At 41.8% G+C, this 16,198-nt stretch overlaps 1 protein-coding gene across 8 annotated transcripts in view; it reads right to left on the reverse strand.

The window, feature by feature from the left end:
* Positions 1–2,117: 2,117 nt before the first annotated feature.
* Positions 2,118–16,198, reverse strand: part of Map2k4 (mitogen-activated protein kinase kinase 4) — a 107,323-nt gene continuing 93,242 nt past the window's right edge. For 6 of the 8 annotated variants that reach the window (XM_021212275.1, XM_021212274.1, XM_029545694.1 and 3 more), the window contains 4 exons: positions 10,145–10,222; positions 7,404–7,552; positions 5,661–5,706; positions 3,242–4,738 (listed from right to left, as the gene is read on the reverse strand). In XM_021212275.1, the coding sequence (XP_021067934.1) occupies positions 4,625–4,738; positions 5,661–5,706; positions 7,404–7,552; positions 10,145–10,222 (387 nt within the window). In that variant the 3' untranslated portion in view covers positions 3,242–4,624. Of the gene's footprint in view, positions 4,739–5,660; positions 5,707–7,403; positions 7,553–10,144; positions 10,223–16,198 lie in introns of all 8 variants that reach the window. The other 2 variants (XM_021212277.2, XM_021212278.2) reach the window with 1 other exon arrangement.

The following is a 16,198-nucleotide window of genomic DNA, read 5'->3' on the forward strand; positions in this document are numbered from 1 at the left end:
ACTTCAGCATCCCCGGTGCTTACATTTTTTCAGATACATTAAAACATACTTATGTTATTTTGTGTGCACATATGCACACACATGTGGAGGCTGCCAAGGTTGACGCAGGATGCCTTCCTCAATCACTCTTTACATTCATTCACCCATTTGTTTGCTTCTAAGTTTTTAGTAAACTCACAGCTCTATCTATCTATCTATCTATCTATCTATCTATCTATCTATCTATCTATCTATCTATCTATCTATCAATCAATCAGTAGGTCACACTAAATGTACAGCTCGCTGACTTACCTAGACCAGCAAGGTTCAAGAACCCCATCTACTCCCCTCCAGCATCCCAAGTATAGGTGTGTGCTGCTGCACCTGAGGTTATTATTGTTGTTGTTTTTATTATTATTACTATTATCAATTTTTTTAAACATGGGAGCTAGAGAATCAAGCTCAGGTTTGGCAAGCAAGGGCTTCAATGACTGAGCCATCTCCCCATCACTAATATTGCAGTTTTAAATTGCTGATGAAATGGTCACAGTAATAATAGTGTAAACTGCTGATCTGCCTATAAAAGTACCACATACATATATAACAACTGTGGGGCAGGACCTGTAGTTTTTCAGTCCTTATAAACATATGTAATGTTGACACAACTCTGAAGTAGACAGGGAAAGGTGGTATTGCTGCCTCAAACTTACACACAGCTTAAGTGTATATATAAACAATTGGCTGGTTCATCTGATGTAAAACATCACAAAGGTAATTGGCCAAGAACTAGAAATAAACCATTTCCAGAAAGGCTGGAGAGCCAGTATTGCAAATGTGCCCTCATCGCCATTCTCTATCTCTGTGTTGCAGCACACATTTGGGCAGGTATCAGTCCCGAACTCAAAGGCAGCTTCAAGATCCTCCTCTGCAGTTTGTGCATCATACTAGCAACAGGAAATCTCTGAACCCACAGCCCCAAGTGCTGTACTTAACATAAGGACTCGGGGTCTCAGGTAACCTCAGACCTGCCTTGTAAGCATGACCAAATCCACTAAGTTCCCAGAACCTCCACCTTCAACTCATGACAACAGAGTAGGCCCTGGTGAGTCACAAGCACAGGAGATCCAACTGCTTCTCAATCATACACTTCTATCTTTAAAGGTGATGGGGATTTTATTCGTATTTGTCCTGAGGAGGGGCATGTGTGCCACCTGTACCACTGTACGCCTGTGGAGACCAGAGGACAACTTACAGGAGTTGGTTCTCCCTTTCCACTATGTGGGTCCTAGGGACTGAACTTAGGGCTTCAGGCTTAGTGTTGAGTTCCTCTATCTACTGAGCCACCTTACCTGCCTTAGATAATGGCTTTAAAATACCATGTTTTTGTAGTTTTGGGTTTGAGTCTCTCAGCTTTTCTGTTCTCTACTATTTATTACCTGAGGTAGAATTTTATTTCTGTAACCTCTTTCTATTCTCTTATTTAGAAACAATGTCCTACCACATGATTTTGGTGGGGCTACACTCAGAACCAAAAGAGATGAACAGTCACAAGATATAGTCCTATGGACTTGGAGTGCAGCTGTCCCTCCTGACACCCTGGCTCAAATGGGATGGGAACCTCTGAGGTGCCGCTTCCCTCAGCAGTTAACACTTAGCTAAGGAGCAAACACTGGAGGACACAGGACATAGTGCTGAATCACTATGATATGACCGAGTAGGCATCAATGGCCATGGGATCACAGCAGAAAAATTCAGGCTAGGCTGCTTCCCACCATTTCCAGGCTCCTGAGGCTTTTGTGTTCACTTCCATTATGGAACCCCCTACCCCACCCTCAAGGAGCTCCCCGGGCATGACTCCTATAGCTCTTTTTAACTAGAGGCTCCTCCTTACCCTGCTCTCCTCTCAGGTAGCAGTAAGAGATCCCATCTAACCTCTCACCTGGGAATCTCAGCATCAGGAGCCTGGCTGGCAACATCAGGCCCAAGGTCACACCTGTCAACTCTGATACAGGTAGAACGGAACCTGCTTCCTGCAGCACTCTACAACCAAGGTAGGTCCAGACACCCAAGTACGAGCTTGAAAAGACTGCACCACAGCTGCTAAAAGGAAAAGCAAGCTGTGCCACACTGTTACATCAGGGAACAAGCAGAGAGAGGGGATGAATAAAGAACCAGAAACTTCTGGAAGGAGATAACTCTCCTGCATATGAAATGCACAGATGATTTAATGTCGTTTTTGTTGAATTTCTTTCTCGGAGTATGACTGCAGAAAATCAGATTACAAGACCATCATCACAACCTAGATTTATTACAACTGACCTGCAGGCAAAGGGTAGACTATTCCATAAACATGTGGGCTCCATGGCTATGTCTTAAATAGAGGAAGGATTCAAACAAGAATACAGGATAAAATATTCCAAAGCTCCAAGAAGCAGTTATGTTACTGAGCTACATTTTTACAGACAAATAAGGCAATATCCCTGCACATCAGCTTTTTGATAATTTTTATATACTTTCATATGGTACAAGAGAAAAATAACCAGAGCTCACAATGTACAGTTCTTACACTATTTTCACAGTTTGTGAACACTATACACCGTTTTGTTTTAATAAAGATACATTGTAATAAATTCCTTGCCCTTAAGTTTATAGTTTATAATAATCTATGATTAATACACTAAAATTGCCTTTTTATGTGGTCACCCACACAGCAGAAAGTGAGATAGCTCCTGGACAGTCAGAATTGCTTTGATCTCCATTTGCATAATGGCAGAGTGAGGCTATACTGAGCCAGACAGGAAGCTGACAGCAGAGAAACAAATTCCTCTTGAGTCCTGGGAGCAGTGGAGGACAATGGCTTGGTGCAGCTTAAGGAAGACGTCTCATGATGTCTCCTTGTGGAACACAGAGAATCTAAGGGTTAAGGGGCCAGGGGTGGAAAAATGGGGAAATTAGGCAAGTGGACCAAGAGATAGATCATTTTTAAATCCTCGAATGAGAAGGGATGTAACTTCGAACAGCACCATTCTCCTTTTATTGTTTGATAGTACTTTGAGTGCCACTCTGGGAGACACAGAAGTGCCCTCCAGGGATAGATCCTGGAAGGGCATCACCTGCATGGTGGGCATCACCTGCATGGCAGACCCCTACCAGTGCTGCTTAACTGCTATGCAGAGCCTGACGCTCAGTACCTGGCTAATGGGCTGAAGACAAGCAGCGGCACATAAGATGAAGTGGCTTCTTTTTCGTTTGTCTTTTGGAGGGGGGGCAGAGGTGGGTAGAATTCCACTTCCGAGGGAGATAGTGAACTGGTAGAGGCCGCAGCAGGTGACAGACATGCCTATCTGAAAGGCTGCCATTTAGGATCTTTATCCTGCTCAAATATGCCTCTCCAACAGACTGCCTCTTTCTCAAGTACAACATCAACTGGGCCCAGCCGTCTCGGCTTTCTGAACATCAGAGCACAGAAGAGATTCAGGGTTAAAAATTGTGGTAAGTAGCATCCCTGGTAATGTTAGAGTTCCCAATGTGAAAAACAAGGCAGAATACTAGACTGAGCAAAAGCCACATGGCAACAACAAATTGTGGGGAAGGGAAAGAAAGAGTTAGAAACTGAGGACCTGGCCCATGATGGCAAGAAGCAAAGAGTTGTGATTTGGTGTTTTGCTGCCTGCAGGAAATCTTCATCAAGGCACATTGCTACTAGCTAATTCTCCCTGTTAGTGAGTTATGATGGCTCAAGTCCCAGGCTTGGGGCCAAGGGGGAACCTATAGCTGCTACAAACTGTTCTGGACAAATGCCAGAATCAAAAACATCTGTAAACTTTGCCCTCAGTACTGTTTCCTTCCTTCAGTCCTGGTGGTTGGTGGCAGGTAGAGCATCAAGTTGGCAGCACCCTTCTAGGACAGGTGTGACTCCTGTATCTTCCCAGTGAAGAGCAGGGCTGGAAAAGGACAAAGAACACATTCTGTCCTGTCTCAGTATTTTAATGTTGACCTCTCTGAAAGCAACATGGTTTTTGGTAAAGATAAATTCTAATTTAACATGATTCTTTGAACAGGGAATTTGGCTGAACACATCGATCCCCAAACATCGACTGTGACTGTAAAGCAACAGAGTATCAGATGAGTAAATCTATTGCACTTGGTGAAGAAAGGAAATCCTTCCTCTGTCTCCCAGCTGCAGAAGGCAATGTGTCTCACTGGCTGTGCAAGCTCTTCTCACTCAAGCCCAGGTCTCGCATATGCTCAGACATAGCACATCCATGACTGTGTCCTTCCAGCCTTGGAAGTCTCACAAACACCATTCCAGTAGCCGCGCCTCCAGGTTTTGCGTCTAGAAGTGAATTAAGGTGTGATCTAATCACAGTCAGTAACTTGACCGTACTGACTTCCACACGTCATGGATATGTTCATCACAAAGAGCAGGATGAGGTCTCTCTGACCAGCACTAACACTGTGATCAGTCAGGTATTACAGGGATGCACATTCTAGGTGACAGAAGTATACAGACATGATGGAAACGAACACCAATCTTATTGCACATGGTGTCTGGGCGAGCAATAAAACACTGTGATACGGGATGAAAACTCTTTACGTCTTGCTTCCTCAGCCCTTTTTCCTAGAGTCTGATGTAGCAGCGGTATCAGTCGACATACATGGGAGAGCTGGGAGTGGCTGGCATCTGATCCAGGATTTTACAAACATAGCATGCGACCTCTACAGTACGTTCTTCATACATCAAAATAAAGGGATGTTTCTGCAAGAAGAGTGAACAGAGAAAGTGTCAAATATTTGTATTAGAGCCCTAAGTCAGCCCTTCTCAATTTCTATACAATAAATACAGTACTATAAGCTCCCAATCACACACAGCTTCAATGTATCATAAGAAAGGCATTCATCACATGAACATTTTAGTGGATGGATTTAGACGCCTTAAATGTGAGATACTGAGTTACCATCTGGAGGTTGCACCCTGGCAGTGAGGTCTCAGAACTGTGTACAGGGAGTATTTGCTAAGGAAGAAAACAGAGTTGTTTATTCCTTACCATACCACCTGAGATCCAAGAACTACAGGAATCTCAGTCCAGCTTCTTAGGACACTAGAGTAAGCCACTGGTAGCTCAAGGATCTTTCAAAGAGGTTCTCAGTTTCAAACCTTCTGATTTTTACATTTTAAAAAAGGCCAAGAGAGACCTTCCCTGTGCTCTCCAGAGCCCACAGTCTGCCTCACCAAGCCCTCTTTTTGTTCTCTATCACTTAAGCAACAGTTTCTCCACAACTTCTCTGGTTATATTACCTGATCATAAGTTTGGCTTAACAGCCTTAGAAAGCCCTGAATGTGACAAGCAATGCAATCTTTTCATCAAATGTTTTCATATCATTAGACCACAGACAGTACTTTCTCCTCTGCTCAAAGGAAAGCCACACAAAGGAGGGCTTATCATGAGCTGAATTAAAACATCTCAAAGGATTGCGATTGGCAGAGTGGTGTGCATTCCCAGAGGGAGAGTAAGTATCATGAAAAAAATTTCACTAATTTTGTCCTACAGGAGTTACACAAACTAAGACTGCACAATGAAATGTTCTAGGAGAATTTTCTAACATGGTAAGACCAAATTCTTTTTATGAGAAATGAGCTGGAAGTTAAAAGTAACCAGGGTTCCAGGGTCCATACATACCAGAAGCTCTTTATACTTTGGCCTTTTGGATTCATCCTTCGTAAGGCTAAAATAACATAAAAGTAACAGTGTTCAGACAAAGTCATAATGACCCAATCATTTTACGTTTTACAAATGAAAGGCAGACCAGGTCAAGGTCATCTTTGGCTATATAGAGAGTTCAAGGCTAGCCTGGGTTACCTAAGGCTTTAAACAAAGCTCTTATGAGGACAGTACAGCTATCCTTCAACTGCAGACATAATGGTTCAGACAATTTTGACATACTGAAAAATTAAAAAAGCATGGCACACTTATATTCACCGCTGCTACCTGCTGTGACACAGAGAAACAAGAAGAAAATGTAACACAGTACTACACACACACACACACACACACACACACACACACACACACACAAAGTAAAACCACAGAGGAGGTCTAGGTATCAAAATAGCAGAGCTGGGGAAATGGCTCAATGGGTAAAAGCACTGCCCTGCAAGCCTGTTGCCTTAAATTCAGATCCCTAGAACCCAGAAAAAAAAAAAAAAATCTGGGTGTCTCCCACATGTAGCAATCCCTACAATCCCAAGATGGGAGACAGAGGCAGGAGAATCACCCAAAAGTTTACAAACCAGTCAGTCTGGAGTACACAGCACGGTGACAAAAACAAGAGGCCCAGCCTCACAAATCAAGGTAAAAGGTGAAAAGCAACTCCCAAAAGTTGCTCTCTGACCTCCACATGGATGCTGTGGGGCCTGTGTTGTTGCACGCAACACACATAAATAAACACTTTAAATAAATAGTCTGTGATGTACATTAGATTCTTTTTAGCAAGTATTTCATTAAAATGTATATACAGAATGGCCCAGTTTATGGAACTATGCAACTATATTTGATATGTGCAGAAAAGAGAGTGAGGAGAGAAGCCAGCCATTGTCACCCAGCAAGCTTCCTTCTACTGGTTCTTGAGGCATTCTGCCCTCCTTCTGAAAGATCACAACAGGCAGAACTTGGTCAGAAAAGATGAGAGACCTGAAAACTCCAGTCAACAAACATCACAAAAGTGCTGGCATTACAAGCAGACCATGTGGTCCGTGTGGCTTTTGACGGTTTCTAGGGCTCCGATGGAGTTCCAGGCTTCATATCTGCACAGCAAGTGCTTCACTCACTGAGCCATCTTCCTAGCCCTGCATATATTTGTTCTTAGGTGCCATGTGCATATAAAAAAACTGATGAAGTAGACAACAATAACAGGCATGGAGTCCAAGCCTTCTTTGGAAAATTACAGAGAGCCAATATATTAATTTTAGCCTATGAATTTAAGCTTTGGACTTGGCATTCCTACACATACCTATACCCAGCTATGCTCTAGGTTTTATCAGGCCAAAGATCCACGCCTTACAGTCTGATCTGGTGAGTTACTGAGTAGTAAAAGCATCCAGGTGATCCTGATACAACCTCATCATGAGAAGATTACCATTCTAATCTAGACATTTAACCTAGTAACTTTTCCGAGGGACTGGTGACCTAGAGGCAGCTGCTTCTCTATCACCCACAGCTGCTTTTGACCAATACTGTAGTAGAATACGAGGATGCTGCCTCTCCAAGCTGGCTAGAACTTCTTCTAGTGACCCATATAGTCCTAGCTAGGGGTAATGTAACAAAAGACCCCCCTTCCCTCTGTAAAGCGTCTAAGTAATTGAGATTAAGTTGCTTAACTGCTCCCCCAATTTGTGTTTGAACCTTGCCAAATACAATACTTACCACAAGTTGACAAAGTTGATGAAACTGGGAGAGAACTCCCTTTCTTCGGAATTACTCAGCTGTGGAGGGTCTCCTTTCACCACTTGTGTTAGCTGATCAAATACACTATTCCACTTTGGATAAGGAAATCGGCCTGTGGCCAACTCGTACTACAGAGAACAAAAAGGAAGCACAAGACAACACCAGGCATGATTTACTAATCCCTATTGGAAGAGTGATGTCAATCCAAAGATCCAGGAAAACTCTTTTAAAACCATCCCTCAAACTCTGTCAGGTTAGGGAGGAGGAGTCTTTAGATCATGAAACTAAGTGGAAGACATATGTTAAGAAATGTGCCTCAACCGAACTCAAGGCCTTGGACTAGAGGTGAAAGCAAAGGCTGTCTGGGTCTAGGTTCAACTACACTTCCATAATGCAGGCCCAACCCTTTGTATGAAAGGCTCTGGAAGGTTTAGTCTACAACTTCCACAGAAGACATTTTCACACTCTGTAGTCACCTGCATGGGAGTTCTCAGTCCAAAACAGTGGCCAGATTCCTTTCTAAGGTAAAAAGAACATTTAACAAATGAAAAGCCAGTCTGAATTCAGAGGAAAGAGTATGCAAATCCTGTGGCTACTTCAACCTCAGTTAGGCTTTATAATTACCTAAGAAACTGAGTTAGGCTTACAGACCCAATAAAGGACTCACAACAGTACCATTAAAGCATACAGTGCACATCTAAACAATATAATGGTCCAAAATATTTGCTAATAACCAGTATATCTAACATTGCCCTAGCTCTGTTCTGAAATTCAATGTAGACCAAGGAACTTGTACTTTTCCTGAGACAAGGAGTCATGAGCCCATTATGAGGACGAGGCTCCAAAATGGTACAGAGAAATGGTTTGTTAAGGGTGAACATTCTTAGAAAACCAACTCCACTTCCTCCTTAGAACGCTGTCTCTCCACTTAGACACAGGTGCACAGGGAAGTAAGAAGGCATATACATGCAGGCACGAACACACAAACAGGGAGAAGAGGAGCATAGCTTTGGCTTAAGCTTCTTTTCAGTAAAACTGAAAATGCCTGGAAAGGGTGACTCTTACCCAGTAGAAATAACCTCACCAGCCTTACTCTGGAGGACAGGTTGGAATAAGAAGGAAAGCCTGCATTATTTGGTGAAAAGCTACTTTAAGATTATCCTATGGAAATCAGCAACCAAGCAGTCCTAAGCATTGAAATACTTGGTTAATACAGCTTAAAAGAACTTACATAAAATATTTCTATATTAAAACCGTTCATAGGTTTGGGGGTGTGATGTGGTGATAGAATTCTTGTCTACTATGCCTAAGGCCTTGGTACAACTGCCTCCCTTCCTCCCTTACAATACAAACCCAACCCAACCCGACCCAACCCAACCCAACCCAACCCAACCCAACTTATTAAACAAAAATACTCTTTAGTAAGGAATAGCATACTTGCACATGGGTTTGTTTGCATCTCTCTCTCTCTCTCTCTCTCTCTCTCTCTCTCTCTCTCTCTCTCTCTCTCTCTCTGTGTGTGTGTGTACATGGGTGAACATAGATATGCTGTGTGTGTACATGTGCACATAGGTCTGTGGAGGCTATAGGACAACTATGAATACTGTTCCTCGGGTATCGCCACCTGGGTTTGTTTTCTTCCCTTTGGTTAGCTTTGAGATAGGATCTCTCTAAGACCAAGAATTCACCAAGGAGGCTATAGACTGGGCAGCTAGAAAACCCCGAGGACTGCCAGTCCCTGCCTTGCCAACACTAGCATTACACATGCAGGTCATTATGCCTGGCTTTTTATTTTTACTATCTAAGCACAACAGCAGGAAGGGGGTAGACAGGGACTTCTGGGTGCTTTACGTGCAATCACCAAAGTGAGATCAATAGGTCTTCCTACATAGCCTGGGAACTGGTTTGACAATAAGAAAAAGAAGACATAGCTGTAGCTTGCAGAAGCAAACTGTTAGCTTCCCTATAAGAGAATCAACCCATTAGCCTGTCAAAAACTTTCACCAAAACTAAGAGACATGTGATTCTCATTACAGAAGAAATTCCACTTTAAAAAATGAGACTGGTAAGCTACAAAAACCTCATTGTTCTTAATACAAACTAAAGGACCTTGGCTCAACTTGAAAATGGGAGAAAATATAAGAAAAGGAATTTTACATTGTCTACATCCTAGAATCCATATGGGACAGGCACTTCAGATAATACAGAAGAAGCTAAGGAACTGTTCAAAACAAGAAGCAAACAACAATCAAAGCAAGGCCTGAGAAAACGCCCCTTGGAGAGGAGAAAATGAGTACATAAATAGGCACAGCTTAAACTGTGTCTCTCACCTCTTCTGGCCTCCAGAGGCACAGCGAACTTACAAGGCACCTCTGACAGCCATGTCCCTAACCCTCTTTGCCATTTGAAAACTACAAAGACAACATCTCATTCTGTACAAAATAAGTCAAACCCTTGCTCTTAGACTTCTGTTTCTCCAGAACTGCAAGAAATAACTTCCCAATCGAAACACAACTTATGGTATTTTGCTAAAGCACACAAAACTAAGGCAGATGCATTTAAAATGAAACCAAAATTTCAACACAGTCTTTAGGTAAGGATGAAGAATTTTGGTTTGTTTGTTACAAATCACAAAGTTTCTCCTTGTCTTTCAACATTTTTTACCTCTTAACCTCTTACTGTTACATTACTATGACAAAGTTGAGCCAACAGAAACATACCAATGTGATTCCCAAACTCCAGACATCAGAGCGGACATCATACCCTTGTCTTGATGCACTTGGGTCTATTCTTTCAGGCTGGAATACAAAGAGAAGTCAACATCATTAGTTATGTGGACTGTAAAGAAGCAGGTGGTGGTAGCAGTAGCTGGGGAAGAGACAAAACCTCAGCATCGTCCCAGAAGAACTCATGCCCACAGCCAGACTAGGGGTAACAGAGAGACACCATGTACTAGGAACAACTAACAAAAACTCCACTGACCTCAATGGCTATGTCAGAGGAACTGTGTTGGCTAGTTTTATGTTAACTTGACACAGAGTTAGAAGAGAGAAAGTCTCAATTGAGAAAATGCCTTCATAAGATCCATCTTTAAGGTATTTTCTTAATTAGTGCTTGATGGAGGAGATCCCAGACCATTGTGGGTGGTGCCATCCCTGGGCTGGTGGTCCTGGGTTCTATAAGAAAGCAGACTGAGCAAGCCATTGAGGGCAAGCTAGTAAGCAGCACTATTCCATGGCCTCTGCATCGACTCCTGCCCTGTTTGACTGAGTCCCTGTCCTGACTTCCTTCATGATAAACAGCAACATGGAAATGAATAAATCCTTTCCTCCCCAACTTTCTGCTGGTCATGGTATTTCATCATAGCAACAGCAACCCCAAATAACACAAGGACTACATTATAGACCTTCTGAATGCTCAAGACACTGGCAAAGCTGAAGTTGAGAATGATCAGAGGGGGACAAAAAGGGATTAGGGGACAAAACAAAAAATTACAAGGACTGATTCCAGGAAATGCTGGTAAATAGGAAGGCGTGGGGGACGACAAGAGCTACATTCTGATTTCCCAGCCTTTGCTCTCAAGGAGAAGACTGACCACAAGGTACTTGTGACAAAAAAGAAAAGCAGGAACTGTCATCACTGTACGACCCTGCCCTTTAATTCTTCTCAATATTCTTTGAATATCCCAATTACTTGTATTGCCTTTAAAGATACATGCCTATGAATCATTTTAGTCAAATTAAAGCACAATGTGTAATATATCACCTTGTCTTATGAACAGCAAAACAAACAAACAACAACTTTAGTAATGTCCATGAAGGGAATATTTTTGCATTTCCTTGAAATTAGGTACTATTTTTTACAACATGTAACATAGATGCAGAAGCACACAGGAGAATATGCCAATGGCACAGAATTCACAGTGGGGTGGATCTTGATGGCCAATTGTAACTGCTACTAAAAAGAAACATCCCAAAAGTGAAATAGTTGTACCACACCACTAATTTGGAGACATTCATTTTAATTTGAAAAACAAGTGCTGTGTTGCACCAATATTCACTGAAAGCTATTTACATTTTTGTTACAAATATAATTATATTGCTGTAAATGATACACTATGTAAAAACACTGACTATTCACCCACAGGAGAAAACACTGTCCCAGCGTCAATAGTACAGACCTGGTGTACTGAGGTACAACGTATACCTTCTTATATAGAGTGGCAACGATGCCGAGCACATTTGCAGATGATGAAAGAAACTAAAAATCAAAGTATCTTCAAACCCTAATGAATATCTCCATATATTTGGAGAGAGAGAAAACAAACAAATAAACAAAACCCACCCTACCACGTGGATCAAAGGAGTCACTTTACAGACCACAGCTGAGTCTTACTTGGAGGGAAATCATCTCCTTACAGCACATAACGGAAGAGTAGAGATCTCAGATCAATAACCCAGCTGTACACACTAAGGAACTATAAAACCAAAACTCAAAGAAACCAAACACCAAAAACAAGAACAGAAAAAGAAATCAAACCCAAGGAACTGAGCACCAGGAAAGAACAGAGACAGTAAGTTAAATAAAATAGTAATAGAGAAACAACAGAAAGAAGCCAACAAAACCAGGGCACTCCCTGGGCAATAACAGAACACACACTGTAGGCCAGGTCTGGTCAGACGGAGAACGAGACAGCCTTGGCATTCGTGCGTGAGAACGAAGGCTGGGAGTTCCTAGTCATCTGAAGGAAACAAACAAATGAAAACCTGTGCTATGGCTTAGGAGAGGCACGCTATGAGCCTTCATCCAGAACTGAGGAGCTACTGACAGCTGAGCTTCCTGGAGTGAGAAGGACAGGCCTTTGTGAAGGGTGTGACCCCTGATAGCTCATCTAAACTCCAGTGGATAGATGGTTGCACATCTAAGAGTATGTGGTTAGTATAAAATAGAATTGATGAGCCATTTAAGAAAAAAAAACACCCACAACAAAACATCTAAAGTTGGGGGGGGGGGGTTGGTCCAGGAAGAGCAAGGGAGAAGAGACAAAAAGGTGAGTATGATCTAAAGCACTAGGAAGTTCTAAAAGAAATAATATATTTTAAAAGGAAAGTAAAAACTTATCAAGACAATATAGAAATACCAATACAAACAACTTTAGAAGTATATTTTTTAAATGAATTTGCCATTAAAAACCATTCCACAAGCTGTATGTCATGGCTCATAACTGTAACTTCAATACTGAGGAGCATGAGACAGGAGGAATATCATAAATTCAAGGCAAGCTTGGGCTGTATAGCAGGTACCAGGATAGTCTGGGCTACGGTGAAAGACTCTGTCTAAAAGAAAAACGGAAAAACAACAAGCAAAACCCACCTTCCCCCAAACAGACTCATAGTAAAGTAGGCTTGCTGAGTCTTTTCAAGCCTGAAAGGAAGAAATATCAGCCATCTTATATACATTTTACATCAAAAGACAAAAAAGAAAGGAGGGAGGGAGGGAGGGAGGGAGGGAGAGAGAGAGGGAGGGAGAGAGGGAGGACAAAAAAGGAAGGAAGGAAGAAAGAAAAAACGAAAAGAAAAGAAATGACAGGATGGTTCTCAACTTGTTCCATAAATCTCTCAGGAAAACTGGACACAGGCAGTGCAAGACAATGTCCCTGTACAAAACAACACAAAACACAAGCAATAGGAATAAATCCAACACACAGAAGAACTAATGCAGTAGAACCAGTGCACTGTCTCAGGAATACATGCTGTATGCATGTAACATGAATGGAGCACATACTCACATATTGGGGAATCTGTACAATCTAAAGCTTCTGACAAAATTCAAACTCCAAAAGTCCTAACAATAGCAGCGAGTCTTAGCACACTATGAAGAGATAAAAGTTCTCACTTCATCAAAGAATTACAAAGTAACCTAGACTTAATTCCAAATACACTTCCTTTTTAATTAAGCCACTCAGAACTGAGTTCCAGCTAGTGCAACATGTAACTTAGAGGTGTTACTTTTATTCAGAAATTTCTACAACCCTCTACATAGGAATTCTCTATTAAAACTCAGTGAATCTAAGTTAGCAAGGTCACCAAAATACAAAGGCAACTTAAGACAACGATTGGTACTTTCACGTAATAAAAGGTGTTTTAAAAAAAAGAAAGACTTCATTCCATTCTCAGTAACAGTATCCAAATTCTTAAGTTAGTTTTGGTTTTTGTGAGAAGGGTCTCACTACACAGCTCTAGCTATCCTGAAACTCACCCTGTAGAAGAGGCTAGCTTCAAATCCACAGATATCTGCCTGCCTTTGCCTCTGCCTCTGCCCCCTGAGTACAGAGATTGAAGATGTGTACCTGCACTGATCAAACCCATGAATTCTGTAGGAATAAATTTAAAATGATTTCATGCTAAAAAACTATGAGCACTGCTAAGAGAGCAAAATATCTAAATGAATGGAGGCATACCAGGAACTAAAACCTGTGTCAACACAAGAATGGACAAGCAAAAATGGTGGAAGAGCTATACAAGACAAGCCCCTCAACATAACAGCACAGGTACCTCTCCAAAGTATTCCAGAGAAGGCAGGTGTTAGCTGCCTTCGGCAGGAATGGGGAAACACACAGGACGAAGACAACAGATCGTCAAACAAGATGTGTTTTGTATCTTCACAGGTTCTGATGAGTGACTATTTGCCAACATTCCAAGTGTACACTTAGCACTAGGAGCTACCATTCACAGTTACTGTGCTAAGATCACTCTGAACTCCTTTGTATTTGTCACAAACGAGCTAGAAGTTCTTGCAGGAATGGGCTATGCGGATATATCTCAAATCCCAAGCAGCTAAGCTTAGAGGCATTTATAAGTCACCTATAAAATGGGTGCTAAGAACTGAAACTTGGGTCCTTTTGAAGAACAACATGCTCTTAATTAACCCCTGAGCCATCTCCCCAGTCCTGAAGTAACTTTTTAGAAGTCACTGTGTTAGAGGGTAACACAAGAATGAGGAATCTTGGGGCTAGAAAGATGGCTTAGTGGTTAATAGCACTGACTGCCCTTCCAGAGGACTGAGTTCAATTCTCAGCAACCACATGGTGGCTCACAACCATCTGTAATGGGGTCCAATGCCCTCTTCTGGTGTGTCTAAGAGAGCACCAGTATACTCACATACATAAAATAAATCTTTTAAAAATGAGAAATCTTCTGGAAATTAGATTTTTAAGTATATTCAAAGAAAAAGAGAAACCTAGGAAAGGGGACACAATCTTGCAACTGTTTCCACTTTCTTGTATGTGTTATAAGTAGTCGATATGATATGCTTTGTCATATGGTGCAATAGAAAGCAGATATTAGCTATGAAATTGTCATCCCAAAACAATCTATGGTCTGAACCTAATCAGTCTGAACCTAACCTGGAATAATGAGACTCAGGAAGAATGTAGGATGCTTGTGGAGAGCCTTTTGGGGTACCACTTGGCAGAAATATGACATTGGCCATGACAAGGAAGTAAACTCAGGCAGGAATCTGACTTCAGGGCATGATAAGAAAGTTTCAGTAAGAATCTAACTTTAGGGAAGTAGGTTCAGGCAGGAATTTTAATCTTAGGGTAGAACAAAAGACGTAGGCTTCAGGCAAGATTTTGAGCTTGGACAAGGAAGTGGGTCCAGGTATTTTGGTCATTCTGACAAGCTCTTGGAAATAACTGTCGAAGGACTTTGCTTACTGCCTTGCTAGTTCCTTATTGTACTGCCCGCCCTTAATACTTGCATGTAATTAAGATGACCTAAAAGTGGATTGGGGGGCTGGGCGGGCGGTGGTGGTGCACGCCTTTAATCCCAGCACTCGGGAGGCAGAGGCAGGCAGATTTCTGAGTTCGAGACCAGCCTGGTCTACAGAGTGAGTTCCAGGACAACCAGGGCTACACAGAGAAACCCTGTCTCCAAAAAAAAAAAAAAGGGTCGAAAAGTGGATTGGGAAAATTAAACTTGCCTTCAGTCTCAGAATTGACTGGGGTCACGCTGTAGCACTGTCTAATTGTCTCTTTCTTTTCAATCCTCAATCATGCGCTGGAGAACCTGTTGACTGACTGAGCGGGTTTGGTCAGATGCTAAAGCTACTTCCAAATAGGTTAATCCCATGGGGGGTGGGAGGTCCGGGCCAGTTCAGACTAAAATAATAAATGCAAAAGCTGGAAACAAGGCATCAATTTAAGGTAACTATGTCTTGGACATTTAGGAAATGTAAGCATTGCCTATGTAATACTACAAAATTCTTAAGTATTTTATGCATGTTAATATTACTGTGGTCATGTTACAGAATATCCATCTTGGGAGAGAGGCACCCAAGTGTTTGGAATAAAATGATTCAGCAAGCATGCAAGCATACACCACACATATGCATACATGAATACATTTATATATTTGTATGTGAGGGAAGAGAGCTTGGCAAACTATTAAAATTTCCATATAAAAATTCTATATTTTGGATTTTTTTATGTTCAACAATTAGAGAGTAATCCCAGCTTCTCTAGATGGAGGAAAAATTGTAAAAGTCTACTACAAGGGCATTTCTGGTGACTCCAGTACTCTAAGGTGGAAGCAGGAAGAGCCTAAACTTGGAGCTAGCATGGACTGTGTTTCAAACACACACACACAAACACACACACATACAAAGACATTTCTTATATGCTACAATATACCAAGGAGACTCAAGCCACCTCCAGGCTCTCAAAATTAAGTCTGTATTCTGTCCATCTATTAATAGGTTGACCTCTGTCCACC

Source organism: Mus pahari, chromosome 14, assembly GCF_900095145.1.
Source record: "Mus pahari chromosome 14, PAHARI_EIJ_v1.1, whole genome shotgun sequence".
NCBI classification, from domain to species: domain Eukaryota; kingdom Metazoa; phylum Chordata; class Mammalia; order Rodentia; family Muridae; genus Mus; species Mus pahari.